Here is a 10,602-nt window from a genome sequence, read left to right as displayed (position 1 = left end):
ATCTGAAGGAACAGCTTGGTGCTGCTTCACCACGAGGAGCAGTTGGCTGCTTTTGTACCCTCTGAACTCTTTGACATATGGTTTGCATGACAAAGGCCCAGGGCAGGTGACAGCCCTGAGTACTGGAACACCTGCCCAGCAAAGTGCAGCCCACAGAGGGGCAGCCTGTAATGCCTGGTCAGACAATAGTTAAACATTTTTGCCTCCTCCTCCTTTAGGCAGCTACTCACTGTGCAGGATTCACTACTTGTGCCCCGCTTGTCAACATTTCTCCTCCAACAAAATGGAGGCTCACCAAGCTGGGACACATTTAAATGTCAAGATGTCTGGGGAAAAGTCATCCTGCCTCTTTTAAACTTTGCCAAAACAGGCCCAATAAAAATACAGGCAGCTTTTGGCAAGCTGCCTAGGTATGGTACATTTTCCATGCATACTGTTTGCCCAATAAACAGGTCTAAAGCACTTGAGACCCTCGTGGAGACAATACCTGTGGCCCGTGATAGCCATTGCTTGTCCTGCAAGCCCAGCTGGGTCTGAACAGCTCTTAACCCTGCAAGTGTCATCTCCTACCCACACCTCTGGGTTGATGCATGGATGAACGAATACATGGGTGAACACATGCATGAATGCACGTACGGATGCATGGACAGATATTGGCTTGCAGTGCACTGAACCCACTGGTTGCTCCCTGACCATGAAAGCAGCAGGTGATCTGTGTGGCTGCAGCAGGGTCCTGAATGTTATGCACTATCTCTTGGTCTCACCTCTAGTTCCCTTCAGGTGTCTGTACGGGTGACTGCTGTAAGTAAGCCTTGCAGAAAGTGACAGGTCTGAGGGCTGAACATGCTTGAGGCAGGAGGTTGGCATCAGTTTGCAAGCTGCCGTATCCTGAACAGCTCACACTGCCGCCTGCAAGCACAACTCAGTGCAAAGCAGCTCTCAGGCAACGGTGGATGTGTCTCCTGAACACCTTTTAACATTTTGGTTTGTAGTAGGTGGGTGGGCTTCTGTGAAGGTGTCAAAGTATGCCAAAAGGGTGCAGTGTGGGCACTTGCAGAACCCACTTTGTGAATTACATGGTGAGGGCCAGAAACACTTTTTGAAGAACTAGCTTTTGGCAATCGTTTCATGTCCAGACATGAAAAAATCAGGGATAAGCTGAGGGCTAAAACTTAAATATCCACTGAATAAATAGTGTCTTTATTTAAAAAAAAAAAAAAAAAGCCAACAGAAAATGCCCTGACAGTGATGTGACCTCAGTGGCAGAAAGATAGCTACATCCATATATTCAGACTTGGAGGAGATACTGTAACAGGACCAAGATGCTTAAGTGGGTTGCTGGAGCTACACAGGCAATACGCATTGCCTCTGTTCTTCCCATGCTTGTGGAAGTTCACCTTACTGTTAAATTTCCCTCAGGCATTGCACACAGGGTATACCGGTCACTAGTATTACATGTCCTGGTTTATTCTATTGCATGACCAGCAACGGTGCATTTTCAGTAAAATCTTCTATGATTTTTGCTGTTTAACCACCTAAAGGTTTTAATTCCAAAGGTTAGTAACAAACAAGCTGTAACAACATGCCTGTAGCATGGAGACATGGTGTGTACCATGAAGTAACTGGGGGTGAGAGGAGGGTGTGTGCCATGAAGTGACCAAGCAGCTAATGCTACAGATGCTGTCGTGAAAGCCAAGCTGAGATGCAAGACTTGGTTCCAAATTGACCTAATCTTAGAGTAAATCTGAGTTTCTGAAGGAAAGAGGGCAACGTGCCAGGAAATAAAGAGCTTGGTAATTCTAAACAAGTAGCTTGTACTGGATATTGGGGTCCAGCCTACATAAAACTGTTGGAATTTTTGCTAATGAGTGTTAGATATCTTTATAAATACTTAATACAGAATGCATATGTGAAATAACACAAGCTTTAATAATTTTAAGGTTTGGGATCTCCAAGTCCAAAGTTGTAGGATATGGTGTCTAAGGCTTGATTTTCATAAGGAGTTTCTGTGCTACCTTAGTCTTTGCATTAGTTTACCTTGACTTTTTGAGGATCATGCTTACATGATTTTGCCACACTGATAAAAGACTGAGCCTGAATAAAAACGGAACAAGTATCTATCGGTAAAGGATCTATCTGCATGTATCTTGGCACATTGCTAGGGTAAAACAAGGTTAAATTTGTATGTTTAAGTTCTCAGTTGATTTCCCTTCATTAGGAAGTGGCTGCATTTTAGTGCTGTTGTGCCCAATGGATTACAGAATGTTTTACACTGTAATGCAAAGCTTCGCCCCTGTGATGTGCACAATGCTTAGCAATCCAGCAGGGAAAGCTCCTGGGAAGTTTTAACACTGCATCAGTTAAGTTAATGTAATTTCCTTTCCCTTGCCTGGCTTTGTTATCCAGGAGTTGTTGCTGCAGTAACCGAGCCGCAGGATACACAGCAATTAAAGCTATGGGTGGTTGCACTTCAAGAAGATCGCCCCAGGAATACTACTTCACAGAGGTGTTTTTAGGACCCAATTTGATGAAAACTTTCTGGCAGCAGAACCAACATATGCCATTTTCTAACTTGGCCTTTGTAGATCTGCAAGATAAAGTTAATCTTATTATTTTTAATCTATGTTTGTTTCTATATTTGCTTCAGGTTTAACCAAGCAAAATGTGCTAGGTGAAGGAGACAGCACAGAGAGGGAACATATTCGTTCCATGTATTCATTCATCCAGCTGGGAAAACACTTGTGAACATGTAGGTACAGCACAGCGTTAAGCATTTGTTCAGGAGCTCTTTTCCCTGTTGGAACAAAAGTAACCATTGACATTTGGAACTGCTTACAGAGCTGATGAGGAACCATTGTGAGACAGCTGCTCTGCACAGCAGCATTCAGCTGATTTTTATGAGTTCTTCCCCCACACCATTCTTCCCTGCTTGCTTGGCATCAATGGACATCATCACTGGGAACACCCAGAGAGGCTTTCCTGACTTTGAGTTGACTAGAATGTGCTTTACATCCTTTCTCATCCCATCTCTTAGGTGAGCTGTAATTGCATCAATATGGAGAAACAGCACATTTCTATCTTGTGAGATTCTTAGTGTGAAGCCATGACCGTTACTACCATGAATACCCTGGTTTCTATCTAAGACAGGCCAGTATCCCCTTCCATTTCAGAAAATGAGGAGCAGTAAAATGAGAGCATTTACCATCGTGGTAGCTAAAAGCACTCTCCTCACAGCCTTGAAAAGATTATCACTTCACATGTGGATTTTAACAGAGACCTGGTGGGTAGGAATGGAAAGAACTACACACCCAAGGACAGTCTCAAGGTTGCTGTTCCCCCTGCTGTCTTGGTTAATGCAGCCTGCTATGCTTCTGTGATGTACATCAGTACTTTTCTGGTAGCACAAAGGACAGTCAAACAGGTCCTCCAACCTGTCATTGCTGCATGCCAGCCCTGAGTTTCAGGATGAAAGAGCAATCCAGGACTCCATGTGTGATTACACAGCATAAGGCTGAGCAGTCATGCCTGCAAACACTTGGGCCTGTGCAGTCAGTTCCATCCCTACCATCATGCACAAAGCAGAATCCTGCTTCTCCTTCCCTAACAAATCTGTTTTCCCTCTTGACTAAAACATTTGTGACCCAGAGAACCCTCCTTGCATTCTCACAACAAACCAGTCTTTCCCCTCACTCCTGAGGCATGTCCTCTCCCTGGCTTTCCTCAATAACCAAAGCTGGTGAGTCAAACTCTTCCTTCTGTCTCTCATCACTCAGCCTAAGACCTCTGCTTCCTCTGGCACACTCTTCATGTGGATATTTTAACTAAACCAACTACCCTGCAGTCACAGAGAGAGTTCTAGCCACTCTGACATACCACTTCACATTCATCAATACATGCAAGATGACTGGGACTCAGCGTCAGCATCACAGTGTGCTAATTCTGCAACAGCTTGTAGTAAAGCTGTAGAAGGGGAGCTACCAAATGTATGCCAGGGAATTAACAGATTGTTGTTGACTATCATAGCTCTGTCTTTGCAGTGTGCTCTGCACAGAGAGCAGAGCAAGACATTTATGTAACTAAAGATCCTCTTGGAAACTAGATTGGGTACTGAAAGTGTAGTATGGTGCTGTTTTCTGTATACCTAGTTGTCACCTAGGTAGCTCCTGAGCATGCTGATGTGATGCACTACAGGGGATGCTATTACTGTAAAGGTGACACTCAACCTTCTTATGATCCTGCTTCTCAGATACTAGTTATTTAATCTGTATTAAGCGTCTTTCTTTAACAAGTGCTCCAATTACAGAATGAGGGTTGTTTGTGTTAGTGAACTTACGTTGTTCTCTGCTTCAAAGGATCATTTGAACTGATCAGTGTCATCTTTGATGTGTTAGCCACATTTCAATTAAAGGCTGGTTTTGGTCAGTATCTGGGTTGGAAACATCCTTTCAAGGGGGATTTAGCAAAGGATCCTAAGAATTGTTAAGGTGAAGGTTTTTACAGGTGAGGAGATAAACTACAGCAACAGCTGCTATGGAACTCCAACTTGGACAACAGGGTCGGCTTCCTTGCTCGTGTCATATTCAGTTAGCAGCTACGCTCCCTCCAACCTCACAGCTTCCAGTCACCAACCATCAGCTAGCTTTACTTCTCATTACACTAGACAGTAGAAAGGATACATGCTTTATCATCTTGTCACCACTGATGAATAGCCTTTGACCAGGGTGTTACAGAAAGACTAGAGAAAGAAAATGCAGTTTAATGTAAGATTATACAAGGTCAAAACACAATTAGAACAGCCATGCTGAATAGCATGCACACTGACCCACAAGTCACAACAGTCTCAAAACCATCACTGGTGAGAAAAGTCACTTTGTACCAGTTACTCCCCTTCTTTGAAACTTTACAGAGCACTGAAAATTTAGTCTGTATAAAGTGTAAGATTTCTGCATTGTAGAAGATACCCCTTACTATGGAAGCCCAACAGAAAGATGGAACCATGTCTTTTTCAGGATCTTCATCAGCACCTTGCTGTTCTGTTAACAGCTTCATCAGAATATCCATGAGATACTGCTGTTACAGCTCCCCAGCCAGTACGAATGAACACCGTACTGGTTTGGAGGAAGTCCAGCAAGGCCAAGAGCATAGTGGAAGGCAGTCTGGAACTCCCTCTTCATCACTGCCATGCTATCCGAGCGCACAGAGGGCCCTCTCCCTGCGGCCACGCTGCCACATAGACATGGAGAGCTTCAGCAGGACATACCCACATCTCTCCACATAACCTCGGTTGGATCAAATACGTCTCTTGGCCTATATGAGATACATACAAAGGTTTGCGCTCCCTTCAGTCAGCTGGAGGTCACTCGAGCACAGAAGCTCTGGCTGTGCTGTGTTTTGGTGATTTGCCACCAACTCTTCTCTAAAGAGGGCACCAGAACAGGCTGTGGTAAACACTACACGGCGCCATACACACCCTGAGGAGAGCGACAGGAGACTCCAAGTCCCAGGGAGAGATCTTAACACTTCAATAGTTACAGGAGACTAGTTACCATTTGAAGGGCCAGCCCCAAGTTTCAACCTGGATATTGACACGCAGAATCGAACTCTACGGCTCGAGGAGAGTTATAAAGCAGGTATGATTATTGCGGCACCAGGTGCAAGGGGGATCCCTCCTCCTAGTTTGCACACTGTTTCAACAAACAGTCCAATATTTATTATACAAAGTCATGTATATACATAAGGTTTCTGAACATTCAGAATCTTCTCCCTCTAGCGCCTCTTCAAGATGTACTTTTCACCTTCTTGCAGTTACCTGAAGTTCTTGTTTATCTTTGCATTCATTAGCAGTCTTTGTTATTTAGTTTCTGTTATCTTAAAACATCTGCTAGCAAACGATTAGTCCTTCCTTATTGTCCACTCTAAACATGCCAAGGTAATACATGTCCACTGGGCTGGTTTTGATCTATATCAGCATGATCCCCATATGGGGGATCCACCTTCTTCGGGGTGGGGGCCATTTGAGTAGGAGGTCGCTGATCTCCTACTACCACAATTATTTTACCCTGGTTTATTTTCTTTTAGCAGTTAGCACATCCTCGTCAGAAGGCTCCTTATTTACATTTTTGTTGAGCTCATCTACATCAGTACTAATTGTCCCTTCTCAGGGCTAAGTGCTAAGCTCCTGCACTTTGCTCTTTCTCAGATGTTAATGTTTCTGTTATCTATGTAGCTTCTGTCTGCAGCAGAGTTCTAGGTTTTTCACTATATCATTATCATGGGACAAGTAACAGGATCTTGAATAGGATCAGGCTGATCTGCCATTCTGGAGATGACGGCACCAAAGGAGGTGAGGGCGCGCAGGAAAACAGCAAGCTGAAGCTCAGGCTGCCAGCTATGGAGCCTGGCTGCTTTGTTTTGCCTTGGGATTCAGCAGGGGTGGCTGCGGTAGAAGGGGCAGCCATCACATTAAACTGTGCACAAATCACCTGGGTGGGCCAGCTGTAATTAATGGCGAAGGATGGCCGGGGAGTAATTCAGAGCTGAGTCAGCTGCAGCCAGCTGTTCTCTGCAGGAGGCCTTCCGGAGCCCCCAGGAGCACAGGTAGGTAACCTTAGACACCTTTTAACCTTACCAGTCCGCCAATTGTTTCAGGCTTGGGCGGGACTGGGGTGAGGCGCACCCGCACGCCCCCGGCCCTGCAGGCGGCCCGCGGGTTCCGGCCCCGCCAACGCCCGCCGCCACACCTGCCGCGCTGGGCAAGGCCAGGGCCAACGCGTTGGGCGGGCAACCAATGGCAGCGCTCCGAGCTACTCCGAGTGCCCAATCGGAGGGGGGCGCTGCGAGCGGCTCCGCGGCTATAAAAGGGCCGTGGGGGGACAGCGGCTGGCCTTCGTTGGTTCCGCTATGTCCCGCGGTGCCCCAGCTGCGGCCGCCCCCTTCTGGGAAATGATGCTGCTGCTGGCCCGGGAGCCGGGTATGGAGTGGCTGGAGCTGGGCCTTACTGCGCAGGCAGCCACCTGCCTGCATCGTGGCCGAGGAGCAGCGTGGGGGACCGAGGCGGTGGCGCAGCCCCGCAGCTCCTGGGAGGACGGCGTGGCGGTGGCTGGTAAGTGCGGCCCGTGCTCTGTGGCGAGGTTCCCAGGACACCCGGTGGTGGTGGCTCAGCACCTGCCCCGCCGTGGATGGGGGCTGGCCTCTGGTTCTGGGTGGGGGGCAAAATCAGCCACCAGCGACCCGCTGTGGCTCTTGCTGGGCAGCCTTTCCCTGGTTTTGCCCGAGTTCATGTGCTTTTGGAAGGAGGCCTCGAAAGAATTTCCCTTCCTAGGCTTGGAAATACAGTGCCTTCTGGCTGGAGTGTGCCCTTTGCAGTTGCTATTTCTGTAAGCCATACCAGGAAGGCTTGGTTTTAAAAATGCTTTTTGCTTCTCTTGTCAATTGCTACTCCACAAACCTGTACGTTCCCAGAGTGTTGCCAGATCTAGTGCCTGAAATGGGCCTGGTATGTTGCTTGTAGTTTCCCATTTGAAAAATGTCTTTGGTCTTAACAGCTCTGGGTGTAGCTTTGTGTGAATTTGTCTTTAATCAGATAAACTAGCAGAGCATTGTCTAGGGGTGTATTGCACTGAAGAATGCTATTTTTATTGCTGCTTAAGTGACATGCTTGTGTCCCTTGTCAGCATGAGCTAACATGTGAACTGTCTTGTAGGAAGGGAGTTTAGTTGTCCTCAGAAACATTCCTTGGGACCTTGGCCGCTGAAGACGTTGTCGTTGTTGGAGAGCTCAGGAGATAGTAGGCTTTGGCAAGCTTACCTGGAAGGACTGAAGAAATTCCTTCTCTTTAGGAAAAGCATGAGAATGCCTGCAGCCTGGCCAATTCCAAAGGAGCAAGTTAGAGACTTTTTGGCTGTAGAATCTCATCGTTCATCCTCAAAGACACTCATGTATGTGGCAGCACTGTCTTACTTATCAAAACTGACTGGTAACCCTGATCCTCTGGAAGACGCTGTAACCCGTTGTATGGTGGTAGGGTTGAAATGTCAAGTGGGCATCCTAAGGGATAAATACTTGCCTGTAACAATTGAGGTGTTGCGATCTCTCTTAGGAGCTCTGGAGTCTGTATGCATAACTCCTTATGAATGCTTACTGTTTCGTGCATTATTTACTGTAGCTTTTTTTGGGGCACTTCGGATAGGTGAGATGGTGGCAAAGCACCATAATGTACTGCAGCCTGAGCTGCTGTACCTGAGTGATCTCCAGCTGATGGAGAGGAGAGTGGTGTTTTGCCTGTGTAACTCTCCTGTGGCTCAGGAGAGACAACTCATCAGCCTTGGGCTGTCTGGAGAGCCGTGGGTGTGCCCTGTTCTGGCCCTCCATCGCTACGTGATAGTTCGTTCACAGCTGGAAGGGCCACTCTTTATGCACTCTGATAACACTACTGTAACGAAGAGGGAGTTCCTGACCATTCTCCGATGTGCCCTGCGGCTGCTGGGGTTATGCCCAGAGCAATATGGTGTGCATTCCTTCTGGCTGGGGACTGCTGCCACTGCTGCACGCTGTGGGTATCCCAGGGAAGATGTCACTCGCCTAGCAAGATGGCCCTGTGTGATGCCAGAGAGATCATAGCCATGGAGGCCAACGGTGAAATGGAAGCTAATGAATTACCTTCTTTCTGTAGAGCTGGCTTTTAATAGTGTAGTTTCTAGTCTTTGACAGTAATTTAGTATAATGCCTGTAATGAATTTTCTACCTCGAAGTGGGGTGATCTGTGAAGGTCACTCACAGTAGCTGCTTGTGCTGTTTGTAGTGTTGGTGGTGGGGTGTCAAACCTGCTGTGCATGGACCTTGTCTGTCTTGTCTTGTCAGAGCAAGTCTGCAGACAGTTTTATCTTGTATAGTGTGAGTATACGTTTCCTTTTGACGTGCAGAATTAGACTCTATAACTCGAAAGTTATAAAGTAGGTATGTTTATTGTGCGCAGATGGCACGGGGGATCGCTCCTCCACAAGCGTGCATGCCCGAAGTGAGGAACCATCTCACATTTATACAATAAAACAAATGAATATTCAATTAACGCCTATATATATTCGTTACCTAAAGCCGCTTACTCTTGCTTCGTATGTTAATTAGCTTATCAGTCCTTTGCCTGGAATGTGGTGGTCTTGCAGGTTTGTAGGTGATTCAAGTTCTTGTGGCCATCCGATCTTCTCCAGCAAGGAGACTTAGCACTCCCTCCCTCTAGATAGCATTGGAATATCTCTCATCCTTTTCTCATTCTTTTTTAAAATAGCCCCTTTTGTTAGAGGAAGAAGGGCAGGCGTCTCCTCAAAACTGTAGGAGTCTCCTCAAGGCTGTGTGCCTGTGTGACCAGACACTGCACCCATGACTAGTCACCATACCCACATTCCTGGGCAGACATATACAATCACAATCGATGTCCATTGTCCCCATTTCACACTATTTCTCCATATCACTTTTTAAAAACAGTCTCTGCCTACTAGTAATATTGTTGCTCTTTACCCAGAAGAAATTGTAGTCTTGGCTTTGACAGCAATGAATGACAAGCAGACTCTGAAGTTTTGAAGGAAGACTCTTGAGACTTTAAGGTGGTAATCATTGTAAAACAGGAGGTAGTTGGATTGCATAGGTGCACGCTTTTAGCACTGACATGTCACTAAGGTGAAAAGGGAAATATAAGCTACGTTATTAGCCCAATAACAAACACCAAAGGATGAGCTTTCTGCAATTTCTATCGATAATTGTAAGATGTTCAAAGTAATATCCTTGTACTGCTTAAATAGGGGACAGCAGCTTTCCTGCTCAGCAAACTCTGCCTCTGAAAATACTTTGCTTAATCCTCTAGACCCAATTCCCTCTGAGCATAATTAGCCTAATCAGTATTTTCAATAACAGAAATAGCACATGGTTCATTTAACAGTTAATGATTTCCTTAGGATATGATACTTGCTGTCCTTAATTCAGCCTACTCTTTTTGCCTGAATTTTAAGTTATTTTTTTTAAAATTGAGGAGTTTTCAACCATAATTGTGAATACAATGGCTTGAGTACTTGTAATTTTGTAATTATAGCATTTATAGTATTTGGATAGCATGTGTTGGAGTATGTTTTTCACTATACGGCTGGACTGGGAAGGCAGTTGATGTGTCAGATGGTCCCCTGGCCAGAAACTGTGGTGAGCTACCAGCACTGCTCCAAACCTGGACCATGATGATTGCTGATCAGGCTAGCTTTGTATCTTACTCTGCCCTATGCGCGTCTCTAACAAAACTATGGGTTATAGAAGTGTAACCTGAAATTTAATGCTCACTTGATCTCCATGTGGATAATTAGCCATGATTTCTGAGACTTCTGATTGGTAGAATTTAACGCTGTCTATGTAGGGCAGCACTAATCTGCTACTCTTTACTATGAGTGACATTGTGTTCACTGTGGGAATTAACTACAGTGCAGTGAGACTTCTGTGGTTATGACCGTATCTGAGATCTTTGTAACTGCAGTTCAGCTAAAAGCTTTTTGATTGTGTGGCTTTGTTTGCTAGAAATGCTTGTATAGTAATTTCTGTTCCCATGCATGGAATCAAGTTTAAATA

General features: G+C 45.8%; 1 protein-coding gene across 1 annotated transcript; it reads left to right on the top strand.

The window, feature by feature from the left end:
* Window positions 1-6,861: 6,861 nt before the first annotated feature.
* LOC119153930 lies at window positions 6,862-9,201 on the top strand. The gene is made up of 2 exons (XM_037400938.1): window positions 6,862-7,102; window positions 7,703-9,201. Exons 1-2 carry the CDS (start codon window positions 6,901-6,903, stop codon window positions 8,617-8,619), a joined length of 1,119 nt encoding a protein of 372 aa, XP_037256835.1. The 5' UTR covers window positions 6,862-6,900; the 3' UTR covers window positions 8,620-9,201.
* Window positions 9,202-10,602: the final 1,401 nt, after the last annotated feature.

Source organism: Falco rusticolus, chromosome 1 (genome assembly GCF_015220075.1).
Source record: "Falco rusticolus isolate bFalRus1 chromosome 1, bFalRus1.pri, whole genome shotgun sequence".
Lineage (NCBI taxonomy): Eukaryota > Metazoa > Chordata > Aves > Falconiformes > Falconidae > Falco > Falco rusticolus.
This window is presented reverse-complemented; position numbering and strand designations above follow the sequence as displayed.

What these genes read in the sequence shown, in the direction of transcription:
- LOC119153930 (XM_037400938.1), top strand. Translation starts at nt 6,901, where the DNA reads ATGTCCCGCGGTGCCCCAGCTGCGGCCGCCCCCTTCTGGGAAATGATG. An exon ending in GGACGGCGTGGCGGTGGCTG is followed by an intron (nt 7,103 to 7,702) that starts GTAAGTGCGGCC and finishes ACTGTCTTGTAG; the next exon opens with GAAGGGAGTTTAGTTGTCCT.